At 39.9% G+C, this 16,109-nt stretch overlaps 1 protein-coding gene across 1 annotated transcript; it reads right to left on the bottom strand.

The window, feature by feature from the left end:
- Positions 1-597: 597 nt before the first annotated feature.
- si:zfos-169g10.2 (somatostatin receptor type 5) lies at positions 598-15,538 on the bottom strand. The gene is made up of 3 exons (XM_063475791.1): positions 15,466-15,538; positions 4,705-5,546; positions 598-2,175 (listed from the first exon to the last, which is right to left on the bottom strand). Exons 2-3 carry the CDS (start codon positions 5,479-5,481, stop codon positions 1,504-1,506), a joined length of 1,449 nt encoding a protein of 482 aa, XP_063331861.1. The 5' UTR covers positions 5,482-5,546; positions 15,466-15,538; the 3' UTR covers positions 598-1,503.
- Positions 15,539-16,109: the final 571 nt, after the last annotated feature.

Below are 16,109 nucleotides of genomic sequence, written 5' to 3'. Positions count from 1 at the left end.
AGCTGCTTTGGTGTTAATAAAATTAACAGCAGGTGCACTAGAGGGGTAACAATGAGGCAGGCACAAAAACAGGAATCTTGTCTTTGCGGACTGTTTTTCACTAGTTTTGCACCTGGAAAGTGTCAGTGTCACTACTGGGTAGCATAAGGCGATACCTGGACCTAACAGAGATGCACAGGCAGTCCAGCTCCTTCATGATGGCACAGTGAGTGTGGGGAGACATAACCATGGAGGGATGCACAGACCTCTACAGACTAGGCAATAGCACCCTGACTGCCATTAGGTATCAGGATGAAATCCTTGGACCCAGTGTCAGCCCCTACGCTGCTGCAGTAGGTCCTGGGTTCCTCCTGCAGTGAGAGTATGCAGGCAGTTTCCTGACAGAATTAATACTCTTGACTGGTCCTATGCTTGGCAGAGCCTTTGAATTCAGTCCTCTGTAGGCTGATAATTTCCATCAATTGATATGGTATTCTTTATCTCTAACACGTTACCCAGTCCTTATCAGATGAGATCTGATGTGCTTTCAAAGTGTTCCTTTATTTTTGAGCACTCTAAATATATAGCTTTACAAAATTAACAAAAATTGCACTTCGACTTAGTAAACTCATTAAACATTCAAAGTTGAATAAAAATCACAATTAATGTAGAGATTTTTAACAACAGTCTATCTATTTAGGTCACTAGCAAGTATAGTATAGTATGGTCATGAGAATTTGCATAATTATGATTAAGGAACTGACCTCCCAGCCCATTGTTCCTTCAGTGGGCTGGTTTCAGTCATTATGCAGATGTACTGTTTATAAGATTTAGGGTAACCTGCAGCCAGCTGAGACTGAAGAAGTCACTTGGATGAGTGACGAAACATTTCTCCCACAAAACGCTATGTCCGGATGAACAGAATCAACTTTTGGAGATATATTTATTATTGCACTTGTTCTTAAGCTGCGACCTAAAGCATGGTTTTAGTTAACCTTAAAAAAGAAGAAAAGTAATTGGTTGATCTCCACGCATGTACACTAATTCAGATGAAAATGATGTTGCACACAAGCCTGACTGAGAGGCGTGTTTTCTGAAAACAGTGCTAATTATCTTTGTGGGCTGCTCTCAAAAGCCAACGCAGTAAAAGTAAACACAGCTGACATTTTTTCATTCCACAGTGGGTCATTAGTCATGTCGTTTCCCACTGGGGCATGATTCATTTAGTGTATTAGCCATTTCAGCACAAGAAGTTTCAGAAGTAACAGTATGGTTCAAAATAACAGCGATACTTACAAACAGTGGTCATTCAGGCATCTTTGTGTGTTTGTTGTGTCCTTCAGGTTTCATTGTGCCTGCCGCTATAGTTTCTCATGGTTAGATTAAGTTGTTACCCTTTTAATTTGTGGCAAAACACTTGCATTAATGATGCCAGACTGTTACCATAAACTGGTATTAAAACCAACTTCAAAGACACTGTAATACAGCAGGCACCCAAATCCACTGAAAATGGGCAAATTTCTGTTACAGGTAGCTGATATCAAGCACAGAGTTTTGGTCCAGGAATTCTTCAGGTGACCTACTTCTCTTACTGGCCAAAGAGGACACTCCCTCAGCAGGATCTAAGCTTGCACCCTGGTCACGTGTACCCCTCTGCGTGACCTGTGTCCTTGAGCCCTCTTTTACTCCATTCTGGTTTCCATTCTGTGATGTCTTACAGATTTCTCTCATCTGTATAGCACCTTCTATTCCAACTATTTCCTCCTCTTCTTCATTTCTACTACTTTCTTTCCCATGCACGTGAGTGATTCCCTCACTTATTTGCTGTCGGAGAACAATGCCGCCCCACTCCTCCGTGGGCCTCTGGGCCTCGATGCCGGTTCTGTCGTTGCTGTTCACTCTGCGCGACGTGCGGCACAGCGCCTTCCTGAAGCCTCTCTTGAAGTTGTCAGACAGAAATCCGTAGAGTATGGGGTTGGCGCAGCTGTTGGCATATGAAAGGACAACAACAAAGAAGTAGAGGCCCCTGAAGTCTCCAGGCAGGACCACAAGGAGGTTGAGAATGTTGAGAACATAGAATGGCAGCCAGCAGAAGATGAACACCACCACAACAACAACTACCATCTGGGTGATTTTACGCTCTGACTTCTTGCGTCTGGAGGATGTGGCCTGTGCCCGTTTTCCAACACTTCTTACCTTTAAAGTAAAGGAGAGGAAAGTAAATACCCTCTATTTAAAAACAGGTTAATGAGAAGGTTTGTCCAAAATGTATGCAGGCTCATATGAAACTGATAACACAAATTTTTGAAGACACAGATGTTTTTTTTTAAAGAAAGAAAGAGACTAGTGTACCAGATTAATCCTGTTTTCTGCCTAATGACAGCTGGGATAGGCTTCAGCCTCCTTAATGACCCAGCAGTTAAAAAGATGGATGGACAGATGGAGGAATGGATGGATGGACAGATGGATGGATTTCCTGAAATAGAAAAGTCACTGAAATAACGTAAACTGTCAAACATAGAACAACTATGACAAACAGACAACACTATCTGAGATCCTGCTGGTGGTTAGGGAGGATATACATGATTGTATCTGTTGTTTAAACATATTTATAGAGTTAAGAGTTCAGATTGCTGGCAGAACAACATTCACGCTGTCTGATTGCTGTTTTTCTCCCAAAATGTAGAAACACCTGCGAACCATGGCACACTCTGCTTTCCATTAGGTCTGTGCAAATACTACTTAAGTACACTCATCCTCCTGTGCCATTAGTGATATTAACAGAGTGTAGTCCATTTACGTTGGACTTCAGCATCTACGCATATGTTGGCAGATTTTCTGAATAATGTAAGTTTAGGAGGACGTCACTGTGGAGAGGAGTGAGGTTTTTTGTTTTTTTTAAACAAAAATAACCGAGACAGAGTTTTAGTGTGGAAGGAGCCATTATGTTCCCAAAGTTCATTTATGTTTCCCACAGATGCAGCAACATGATTCATAATGAGTCAACATGAGCAATGTTAATCATGACTGCAAAAAGATTAGCAACTGTGAAAGTGGAAGATTAAAAGTTATAACCTTGCTTACATATAAACAAGTTACAGTAACAGTGCATGCACACACTCATGCAGATACCGATCAGGCCTAACATTATGACCACAGACCACAGGTCCCCCTTTTGATACCAAAATAGCCCTGACCCACTGAAGCATGGACTCCACTGGACCCCTGAAGGTGTGCTGTATCTGCAACAAGATTCTAGCAACAGATCCTTTAAGTTCTGGAAGTTACGAGATGGGGCCTCGGAGCTTCTCAACCTTAAACGTGTTGTTGTACTCCTCAAACCAGTCCTGAAACATGTTTGCTTTGCTGAAAGAGGCAACAGCTTTAAAGGCCGCGTATTTCTGTTGCTCCGTGGTTCAGTTCTGATGCTCACGTGCCCATTTATGGTGCTTTCATGCAAGCCAGAAACCCCCTCCACAAGAGCTGCAGTTTTGGAGATGATCCAGCCATCACAATATTAATATTATTAATATTGCAGACTCACTCAAATCCCTGTGCTCGCCCATTTTTCTGCTTCTAACTCATAAACTTGACTACAAAATGTTCAGTTGCTCCCTAATATATCCCACCCACTAACAGGTGCCACGATAAAGAAATAATCAGTGTTATTCACTTCACCTATCAATGATCATAATATTATTCCTCATTGGTGTATACTGTTAAAATTAGATACTCATGTTAAACATGACCCAAATTTTGAAACCTTGTGGCCAATACATGTGCAAGTAATCACTGTGCACAGGGAGGTTTAGGACAGTGTTTACTGCTTGTTTATCTGTGTAATATGTAAGAGTGGGGACATCGTTAATATGGTCATCTCATGCTCACAGCTCTGGCTGTGAGCAAAGCCACCGCCTGCTCTTTCAACCTGCTTATAATGAACAGAAGAAAGCTGGCTTAAAGTGAGGGTGGCTGTTATAACCCTAGCAGGCTCCCACAGGTTCAGCTGCCGCCCATTTCTCCTGAGGAGCCAGTGTATAGCTGGATACAAGCTTGTGAAGAGCTCCTCGGTGTAGGCCAGCGTCAGTACTGTGGTGACCTTAGGTGTTTGTTTCCCAGCCTGCAGAGGCTTGTGTAGTCATGTGCTTTGACATATTTGACGATGAGTTTAGCGCTGTGTTTGAGCTAGTAGTGAGCAGCCAGTGCCCCATGTAAGAGTGAAGTTTTTCTTTGTTTGATTAATCATTTCTTGTCTTTTCAGCAGATTCTAGTCTGTTGACATCTTTTGTTGGAGTAATATAACAGTACAGCTGACTCTTTATCTGTCCCCTGAGCTTATCATTGTTAATCCCCTCATCCCCTAGCCCTTTTCTGAGGGTGTAAGAGTGGCCTTAAAGGAAATGGCTTTTTTTAGACAGTGGATGAACAGTTAATTGTCAATCATAAAATGTCCATCAAGTACATCAACATTAGTTGACTCCAATAATGAAAATATGGAGCTGTAGATGAGAGTAATCATTCCCCTTTAACTACTAATGCTGCGGTGTTTTAGTTCCAAAATGAACAATAAAAGGTTCCTACTTCACTAGTGCTCGTCTGAGTTAGAATAGGTGATATTTTTTTAGAAAAGAGCATTGAATAGGCTACGCTTTTTCAAAAATGTCTCCAACTTCCTCCTCTATCTTAAAAACTCAGATTATTTCAGTGTTACTTTAAAAGTCATACCTTGATGACGATCAGCAGGTAACACAAGCAGATGACCAGCAGGGGGCAGAAGAATCCAACAGTGCACGTGTAGACAATAAACGATGTCTTCCACACTTCTGCTGGTTCAGGCCACACGATGCTGCAGTTCCCATCATCCTTCAGCACGTCCGCGAACACCACTACCGGCAGCACCACCACAAAGGACCCCGCCCAGACTGTGCCACTGATAGCCTTAGCCACGTGGGGGCGCCGCCACCAAGAAGAGCGGATGGGATGCACCACAGCCAGGTATCGGTCCACTGACATCACAGTTAGACAAAAGATGCTGGTAAACTGGTTGATGGCATCCACTGTCATAACCACTCGGCACATCAGAGAGCCGAAAGGCCACGAGAGCAAAGCGTTCTGTACCGCCAAGAAGGGTAGGCCCAGCATAAAAAGCTCATCTGCAATGGCTAGATTGAGGATGTAGATGTTTGTGACTGACTCGTGTTTTGTGTAGTTGACGACAACATGGATGACCAGAGTGTTTCCCACCAAGCCAACGACACAAACGATGCCATAAATGAGTGGGATGAAGATTCCAGCCAAGCCAGGGAGGGATCCTGGTTTACTTTTGGTGCAATTTTGACAGGAGCTGTTAAGGAGAAACGAAGTGTCATCTTGGTTGAAGCTGTGAAGCGGTTCGGAGGGAGTAGAAAGGAGCAGGAAATGAGAGTAGGAGGGGGCAGAGGTGTTGCTCCAGGTAGCTGTAGGGACTTCCTGAGGCAGCAAAGCAAACTGGATGAGCTCCATCGAGGCGTTAACGACTATCAGGCAACAGTTGTTGGTAAGCTCACATCAGTAGAAGATCAGCAGCCCTACAGAAAGCAAAGTTAATTAATTTAGCACACTTCATGTGGACATGAAATATAAAGCAATTAATGCATTAAAGGTCTATTCTAACATTTTGGGGATGTCCAGTTAATCAACTCTTCCAACAAATCAGCCGTGTTGGTTGTTTGTCCACTGAAATGTGTCTGTAAAGTTACAAAGTTTCTTCTGGGACCTTTTCTGAGTTCTGTTTTCAGTTTCTGTTCAAGCAGATCTGTTGTTTCCCATCAAGTCTTAGATTGTTCTTTGCTAGTATGGACTTTAAATTATTATTGGATAGACAGCGACTTGGGAAGTCTTGTTACCTTGAGGTTGCCTGGAGACAGCCGGCACTCAAGTGCTGTATTGTTCTTGGTTTCAAGTGGGCAGGAGACTTTTGCTGCATGTTTAGTGTTTATGTCTTCTCTGTAAAAACTCACAAGTGACATTTTTTTGCATTTAGACAACAATACTATATAACTAGCTAACGTAAGCTTTAGGGGTATTTATATGTTTTAACAGGCTTCTGTCAAAAATAGACATGCAAGCACTATTAAATTTTTCATCTTACTATTGGCAAGAGAATGAGTGAGCCAGTTTAATAAAATATAAAACTGTGTCTCTAAAATATATGTAGTAAAGAAAAATACAACATAGAAAAAATGGCATACACAGCAGTAAGAGAGAATGAACAGGCAGCGACATGTATTGACAAAGACACACTTTTCTATGTACACATAACGCTGACTGCTGCTGATGTTGGACAACACCTTAAAGTTTCAAAAGTTTGGCCATATCTGCCCAGTGGCTTGATGAATACTAAGCTATTAATAAACGTAACAACCCTCCTTCCGTCACAACAAAGCAAGCGAGCACCAGAACACAGACATAAGGTATTTAGTTTTATTAGTACGAGACTTGTTTATGAAGCCATCCCAGCTTCTTAATCACCACTGTTCCACACACAGGCACACCCTCATCCCTCACAGCGATGGTTAATAATTGGTGCTCTGGTAGGAACAAAATGCACTGACCTATGGGGGAAAAAATAGCAGAGGCATATCTTCTCCGACCTCGACTGAGTAAAGTACATTAATGCAGATGTGAAGATGAGCGGAAGAGCGGGGAAGGGATATGGAGAATTATATACACTACTAAAGAATCCCCCAGAGATAGTTACTTTAGATTAAAATAAGTACAAATATTGGCAGCACACAGGAAATGTACACACTTTGAAGCATGACTGAATTCTCATTCAGTGTTTGGAGATTTTTTTTTTGCTTTGCTTTAATTACATTACATTCATTACAACCTAAAGGGCACCAGTACCACCAGTGGAGAATAAGACCACAGTGTTCACTGGTCAAACACATGATCAAATCATGGTGAATGTCAATCCTTATGTACAGTTTTTAGACCAAACCTAAGAGCCATCCATAGATCATGACCTCAATTACTAAATGTAAATGCCAGAGGATGGTATATGCTGTGGATCTCAACCGCTTAATACTAGGGCTGTGCGATATGACCAAAATCTCATATCCCGATATAAGACATTTATCGTCCGATAACGATATAAATCACAAAAATTTAACATTTTCTGTAAATTCTGTGAATCTCGGGCAGCTCGACTTGCGTGAAGTGTTTCCAGCTGGGCGTCGTGTACCTGGAGTCGAGTGTTTTAACCGATGCATGAAACGATACATTTTTAGACATAAGTTGTAACAGCCGCCATTTTCTTTGTGAGTATTTATTACACGGCATGCTGCGGGGAAAAGCCTGTTCTAACGTTTGAGTCTAAGGTTTATTTTTTAGCACCTGACGGCTCTTTTTTGCTTCTCATCCGTAAATACTCTGCATACTCTTTCACGTGGGTAAGTTTATTTTGAAAAGTCTCAACAGGATCTTGAGCTTTATTGTGAAAGGTTTATGTGGAAAATAAACAAGCGGACACACAATGGTTTTACCGTCGTTGTTGCTAACGACAACGCATAAAAACAGGCGCTTGTCCCTCCGTAGTGTGGTTATATTAAATATAAGAGAAAGACAAAACTTTAAGAAATTAATATATCCACTACAGTGACCATCAAAACAGCATAAAAATATTGCTGTAAACTGTTTATTTTGCGACACCACGAAACGAACGATAGCGTAAAATGAAACGATAGACGTTTTTATATCGTCATCCGATATATATCGTTATATCGAACAGCCCTACTTAATACTGCTACTACTTTTATGAAGCAAGTGAGTAAAGACAAGAAAGACGATAAATATAGAATTATTAACTTGCTAGGAGTACCTAATATAGAATTACACTTATACTTGGGGTTATTTAGACTTTTAAAACCTCATGTTTAAATCAGAAATTATTCAAATGAAAGAAGGCTAAGATTGATTTTTTTTATATTGTGTGCACATTGTGTAAGGAGCCTTTAGTAAAGAGATCCTATTGTGACATCATCATATAAGGGAGTAGTGATATATTGAGCTGTACTGGAAAAATCCCCTGGAGGGAGTCTAGACGGTGGTGATAGCAGCACAGGGGTGAAGGATGATGCTGGAGATCTGGATGGATGTGATGTGGAGCATGACAAATGGTGAGATTAATGGATGGACCTGAGGACAGAGGTCCTGATTAAAAGTGGAGATGAATGGGGTGGAGGAGTTTTCCATCAATCTGACAAGGAAATGACCACAGAGAGCAGCAGAGGCTTAGACATTTTTTAAATGACCACAGTGCAAAAAATTGGATAAGAGACAGAAACTATGATAAACACAGAGAGGAACATCATCAGTCAGTCGCCTTTATAAACTAGGTGCTGTGTGAGAGGGAACATGAATGGGTGGTATAAACGTGAGACAGTCTTCTTGACTAACCTTTGACAGGCTTCGTATCACAAACAGTGCTGTGATTGTGAATATGGAGTTGTACAACGTTCAGGTGTCACACTGTACAAAGACACGGAGCTAAAATCGTTCAACAGATTAAATCGAGGCACCAATTAATTCTCTGGCCTCAGTCATTGATTTTTTTTTTCCAGTCAGCAAACTTGAGTGACGTATAAAGAATTTCAATAAGTCCTTTTCAAGAAAGCGTATCAGGAGTACACACAACAGAAAAGAATGTTGTAATGCAGTAAAAGTGGTTTGGCAAAATATTAAAAATCAGCTAAGGCACAAGAGCCAGTATTCACTCTTAAATCCTGTCTCCATAAATAAAAAATATTTTAAAAAATTATCGTTCTGGTTTTTATGGTTCCAAAATTTATTTAAAAAAAAAAACAGTTTTGGATAGTAATGAACAAATAGTAGGAAACCAAAGCTTTTCTGTGGTTACACATTGTTTGTGACTATTTGGAGTGCATTCTCTTTGTAATCCAACCTTGTGGCTAGTATGTGCATCATTTATTAAACTTTAAAAAATCCACAATTACCTTTAAGTTCTGTCCTTGTCTCTCTATGCTCCCTTTTCTTCCTTCTCTTTCCTCTCATTCAGCAACCAGTCACAGCACAAGGCTGCCCCTTCCTGAGCCTGGTTCTGCCACATGTTGCTTCTTATTAAAAATGAGTTCTTCCTCCCCTCTGTTGCCATGTGGTTGCTCACAGTGAATTGCTGGGTTTTTCTCTATGATATTGTAGGGTCTTTATCTTGTGATAGAAAGCACCTTGAGGCAACTGTGGCTGTGAATTGGTGCTATAATAATAAAATGGAATTGAACATATAAAAACTATAGTAATGCAATTCACATCCATGGTTAGTGAAGACAAATGATTTTCTAACATATCACAGGCTTCACATCACTATCATAACGAGAATATCTGTTAATTAATATATAAAAGGGGAAATAACAAGTTTAACGGTTCCATAACACAAACTGGAGTGGTTGCAGGTATCTTTTGTTTTTTTACTCACACCATACATTAGATAGTCACTGAATGTCCCACTGAGATGTGAACAGTCAGCAAAGCTAACCTAATCACACACACACTCCCCTACATTCTCCTCATTTTGCCTTTGCTCTTGCCTCCCACCCTAATCTCTGATAAACACAATAAGAGCAGACTGACAATTTTTCTTCCTGAAGTGCATCACCTCTGTTGTCTGCCATTGCACGAGCAGCTCTCTGAAAACCCTCCCAGGAGGTGTTGCTATGGTAACATAAGGTCAAGACAAGGCTTAAAGGTCCCTGCATGGAGCAAATTGACGAGATAAGTGAGAGTCTGAATGACTGCTGATTGAAGAGTCCTTGCATTTACATTCAAATACAAAGAGTATTGTGTGTGAGAGGCCAGGTGTGTGACAAATGCATTTGTGCATGTGTGTACACAAAACCTGCCCTCTGTGCATCTGCAGAGTGAAGATAATATAGTCTTAGAGATCTCAGGGTAAATTTATGTTAACTGGTTGTTATTTAAAGTCTGATGCTAGCTGAAGTGATGATTACAATTCTAAATGTTCACTTGTTTGCTATACATATCTATATTTATGTGCCATTTGTGGCATAGAATGGAATATGTATAGTTTTCAAATCAAATCTTTAGATTAATAGGCTCAACACAAAATAACACTGAGCTACTGCTTTTGGCAAATTTTGCATAGTCTGCTCTCTCCTAATACAGACATACGGAGAAACACAAGCTAGAAAGTTTGTTAAAAATAGGAAGGTATTTACTTTTTTATTATTTCACGTCTCAAGGATTACTCTATCATTCTGGCAAACAAGGTTATACAGTCATATGGCTTACTAATTCAGTGTTCTGGTTCACTTTCCCCACTTTTTACCTCATTTTGTGGCTGCAGCAGGGAAAAGCAAATGCCAAGCATACAAATTTGAATATCAAACACATTTGGAAAAGACTCAAGACTGGATTGAGGGAGTGAAACGGTAATCTTCTGTGGTTTCGTAACCTTATCATTCTGTGCAAGCAGGAAAAAACTTAAATGACCTTGAAGCTGTGCTGAAAAAATAAATGTAGAAAAAAATCTCATGTGTAACTGAAATATGTATTTTGCCGGATCATTAAACTTTAATGGTAACTTACTGGTTGTGATTTACAGTAATTTAACTATTAATAATAAGTGAATGCCATATGCCACATATGAGACTGAATAAAAAAATATAATATATATTATTTTACAAAGTGACACAATGAAAAAGAATAGAAAATTAAATTTAAAACCTTAATTTACAGTTTTTTTATTTTTTAAAATTAATAAATTGAATGTAAATATATTTAAAAAACTGAAAAAAGTCTAGAAAAAAACCTGTTTAAGTGAGACAGCACAGGGTTTACAAATGAACTGGTGAAATTGTACCTATTTGCTGAGGCAGTACAATGCGAGGCCTGGGTGGGGTGGCTGTAGCTCCGGAGGTAGAGCAGGTCACCTACTGATCGGAAGGTTGGTGGTTCGATCCCTGGCTCAAGTATCTTTGGGCAAGATACTAACCCCAGGTTGCTCTCCGATGCATCCATCAGAGTGTGAATGTCGATAGAAAGCACTCAGTTTAGAGAGACAGCGCTTGGGTAATTGTGGCATGTTGTATAGAGCGCTTTGAGTACTCTGGGAGAGTAGATAAGCGCTATATAAGAATCAGTCCATTTGTACAGTATAATTTGAGGCAACAGCAGCAGTTCATAACCTACAGAAATTATGCAACACTTTCAAACTGTCGGTGGTCTAAGCAGCAGTCCTTTCTATCCACTTTTTCACTACACACTTTAACGACATTACAGTTCAATGTGTTTTTTCTTAATCTCATCAGTCCTATGTTTTCCTGTGCTGGCTTGAACACCTTCAGGCTTTCACGTCAGAGACTTTCTTACTGCTCTAATTCAACTCTAACTAAACTCAATGCTGCAAACTCAGTTTGTGATTACCAACAAATGCATGTCACTTTGCTCCTCATGAATCAGTAGAAAATAACATCCACTTTCACTGAAGCCTCAGTGTATTTTAGCATAGGCTTTACAGTTAGCCTTTGAATTAGCTGAAGCCAAGATGTCATCTTGAGATTTTCAGAGCCTTTTCCAGAGGAAAGACTATTATACTGAGTTATGCACCACCTCAGCAGTTATTGTCCCTCGATGGAATTCACTGAAGGTGTGTGTACTCATAACTGGATGCCATGGCTGACACTGCAGGACAACACACTTCTCCACTCCCATATCGATCATTCCAGCTGTTCATCCACAACATCACTGAATCCTAAATTCAGTTATTTCCATAATGATGCTTGCTCATAACTGCAAAGCGACACTAGCAGTATTGTACTTAGAGATTAGCTGGTGAAGCGACAATTGCCTGGCACATAATAACCCTGGATACTATTGTTATGGTTTCTGCTAATGAAAATAGCTTGCACCTGCTGTGAGCTTCAGCTGTTGTGTCTTTCAAAGGAACAAGCTGAAAACTTTCAAAAATCCACATTCATGCTCACAGCGGTTTGGTGCACGATGCTTTAATAAACACTTTTAACATCAGTTTCCATGTTTTGTTTTTTTTTAATGTTTTTGTTTTTTTCCCATCACCATTATGTGTTGTACAACCATCAATTTGGCTTTAACCTCTCATATTTCTGGTGTGATTAACCTCTCATAAAGACAAAAGAGAGCATAAGAGATGGCAAAGAGATGTCCTTGAATACATTTCAATAGTTGAATTTTTGGAAAGCATTTATACTAACATTAATGGTGACTCTCTTTATAAGAGGCCTGGTGATGATTACATGGTTGATACTGGTGGTAAATACATGTTTCCTCCTCACTGAAAACTCTGTTGACGCCTGTGTAATACCTCGTAATTGTTCAATCCACAGCTTGGAACAAACAACCTGCTGATGCAATCTAGAGGCCACAAGGTCCCCATTAACACAAACGCCTGTCTGGCAACTGTTTCGTTGGGGAAGTGAATGCCTGCTGATTGCCCAAAGGGCCGCTCATTATTGTTACATTCACTAAGTGCATTTTAGGGCATTTCTATTGTTTCTTTTAATGTCAGTCTGGTCTTTTCTTTTTTTGCCACCCTTATTCCCAGCATATAAAAAATAGGACAGGAAAAAGCAAAGACTGTTGGTGATGTGGCCAGGCTGCAGAGGGTATCTCATAAAGGGTCATGGGAAATGGGGAAGAGTAACCATCACTCACTGCACAAAATAGTTTTCAAAGCCTTACTTATCATGCCATCATTAAGAAGGTGCCAAGGAATTGCAGCATAAATTGTATACATTTATGTGCATCTGTCCATTTATTTCATATGGTTTACAATGTTAGTTATAATTGTGGATACAACTGATCATCACACGATGGTGATGCTGCACAAAATCACCACTTGGATTCCTTGCTGCGACGCTTTCAGCTTGGACATGCACACACCTAAGTATATTTACACATTGTGTAGACAAAACATTTAGAGACTTTAGCTTGAAACACACTCCTGCATCTGTGAATTTGCATTATATGCCAATAAAATACAACAATAATGCTAATGACACAAACATTAAAATAAAAAGCTTACCAAAGTCAGTACATTCTAGGTTGGCAGCAGTCTCCAGGGTTAGGGTAGCTAAAGCTGCTAGCAAATGCTAGGTAACGCCTCAGCTAGTTAAAAATCACTGAACATGTTTGTGCTCTTTTGCACCATTTTAACAGGTTTATCTGGCAAATTATATGTCTTCTGTCACAAAAAGGTCTGTGACTTAAATTGTAATACTGTATGAATATGCTTCAGTCTATGTATGCAAGTTGCTAATCAAGATAAACCACATTAGCTGCTAACTAGCTGCTAACACTATAGCCTCTCATCCAAATATGGTCATTGTTTACTTCCAAAGAAAAACAATGGTGACAGCCAAAATGCCAAACTTGAAGCTTCAAAGCAGTAGTCCACAAAAGACTATGTGCTCTTGTTGTGATTGGGTCCAAATTTTATGTACAGTGTTTGACTTTAGGTAACATTTAAAATAGTGATCATATCATCAGTGTGAAATACTGTACTTTTGGTTTACTAGATTTAGCCTATTCAATATCTACAGTTACTAAAAATAGCCCCATCTTTGCAAGACCGACCAGTAAACATTTGTAAGTTACTTTAGCCCAAAATAAAAAGATCAAAGCTTGTATTTTCACAAAAACACATATATGCTTTCAGCAAGGCAAAAATTTGCACTATAAATATTCATTTGTGATATTTCTTTGGGGAAAATAGTGGGTTTATGATGTGTGTACACTGTTTATGACATGTAATACACAGTAATGTTCTTTTTCTTTTTGTTAAAGCAATTTCACTCGAAGCAGGAGAGCATAGATTGAGCAGAGATACACCATCAGCTAATTGGCTATCCATTAGTCCTACTCCCTCAGGGAATCTACTTCCTCTGTTGCTGTTTAATTAACAGATTTGGACTGGATCCAGTCTGCATCCCAGCCACCTCCACACCGCTGCCTGCCTCCACACTTTTTATTACAAAGCTGACAAGTGCTCACAGATTGCACAGAGTCTGATCAATACTCTTACAAGCATGTCATGTGGATCAAAGATATGCAAATGCAAATATGGTCACAGAACGGTTTTGGTTGTATTTCAGTTTTTCCGAACGACACATATGGATGGACTTATCTATGGATAGATAAACACACAGGGAGGTGTTCATGTGCAGACATGAGTCATTTGGCCCTAAGGCAGTGACTTAAGTTAAAAAACACAGGAGACTGTGCAGCACCCACAGTGTCACACTGCTTGTGGAGGTTAGATTTTTGGGAAGGTATACAGGATTTTTGGGGGGGTGCATTAATGCTTACATGCATTGCCACAGTTCTGCTAAAACCAATAACAGCAACACTTTTATCCTCTTCCTACACAGGGTGCAGGACACATGCAGTTTATGAAAAAAAACGTACCACAGGTGAACAGACGAGAATGAAAAGCTTTAAAAGCTAAAGAGTGGGTGACCAATTAAATTAAAAGCTCTGTTTCCTCGGACAGTGAAAGAAAGAGAAAACAAAGGGTTACGTAGAGGTTAATTATTTTTTTACCCGCTTCACGGCAGTCCATTAATTCAAGCAGCAGGGCTTCAATAACAGTGGTCTAAACCTTATCAGTGATAGTGGAGCAGATTTCATATTCCTTCCTCTTCTTTCCTCATCTTTCTTTTATTTTCTCTCTACCCTGTTGTTGTTTTCCCCTTATCTCTTTTTCTATCCCCTACACCGCATGTCACCCTTCTTCATCTCACTTGGTTTCTCCTCATCTCTTCTCTCATGACTATTCCTCTTAATTCTGCATTTTTTGTTTTTAGTTTGAGTTCAATTTCTATTTCTGTTCTACTCTTTTTTTTATATGTGTGACCCTTTAGAGCAAATCAAGGCCTCCACTTCCACCTGTATCATTTTTAAAAGCCACATACACAAAAATCCTAATTTTTACAGTAATATTTCCAGGAGTTCAGTATCAGCAGCAGACAGATGAGCACCGTGACTGATAATGTTTTTGGCTTGCTGCACCTCCAGAGACACGACGCGAAATATATCTCATATTAATAAAGAGTATTAGAGATTAGAATAAACCCCACCAATACGCAGCAACAACTAGGACAAAACAGAAGCAACACACAAAGCACAGACTGCTAAAGTGAACCTAAACACGGACACCAGCCACCTTCACCTGATGTATTTACATGTAAGCAGGAGTTTATGACTGTGTGCTGTCCGCTATCACAGCTGAATTATGCAAATAAAAATGCAGCCAGCTGACGGCAATGGCTGCTTTTGTTTGGACGAGTATCAAGTTTATCTTGCTAAGTAATACAAACTTAACAACGGCACATTTTCACAGGCTTGTGTTAGCGGCAGTGTGGATTAAAAAGGCTGTCCTGCACACTCTAAACAGAGAGTAAAGACATGACGAAGGGAAAAAAAAATACTTACAACTATCCGCTCACTGTTTTTCACCGGTCTGCACTTCAGCTGAGAACAGACTCACTCGGAGCCGTGCACAGCGGAGACTGTCTCAGAGCTCTGAGAGCTGAGGGGGTTTGTAAGAACAGCCTCCACCTACAATACCCACGCGCGCACACACGCGCCCGTGTTTCTTTTTTTTTCTTTCCTTCTTTTTTTGTTGGAATTTCGAGGACCCTGCAGACACGACGTATTAGCAACTCTCTTAACCAATACAAACCCCAACCCTAGTTCTAGAAAGAATTTTAGATGTTTTATATATACATTATATTATAATGGTTATGCTCGGCTTAATCACATCCTGTATTATCCTCTCTCGTAGCTGAGCAGCGAATGTTGTGGAAATATGAAATAAATCAGGTTTTCTCTGTGACTTTTATTTGACTTTGCATTGGTTCAAATTACCAGCAGGTCCACGTGCTTTTTTACAAAGCGGGACCGCTAACCTCCAATATTTACACATCACTGCCACGATCACAGAATACGGTCAGAACACTCTGTGCGAAAGATAACTGATGCATGAGCGTGTATACCTGAAAGATTATTCTTTGCCATCATAAACACTAAACAATACTTTAATGCAACTGAAATAAATAAAATCTGTTTATTTATTC

This window comes from Pelmatolapia mariae, linkage group LG6 (genome assembly GCF_036321145.2).
Source record: "Pelmatolapia mariae isolate MD_Pm_ZW linkage group LG6, Pm_UMD_F_2, whole genome shotgun sequence".
In the NCBI taxonomy this organism is placed as follows: Eukaryota; Metazoa; Chordata; class Actinopteri; order Cichliformes; family Cichlidae; genus Pelmatolapia; species Pelmatolapia mariae.
This window is presented reverse-complemented; position numbering and strand designations above follow the sequence as displayed.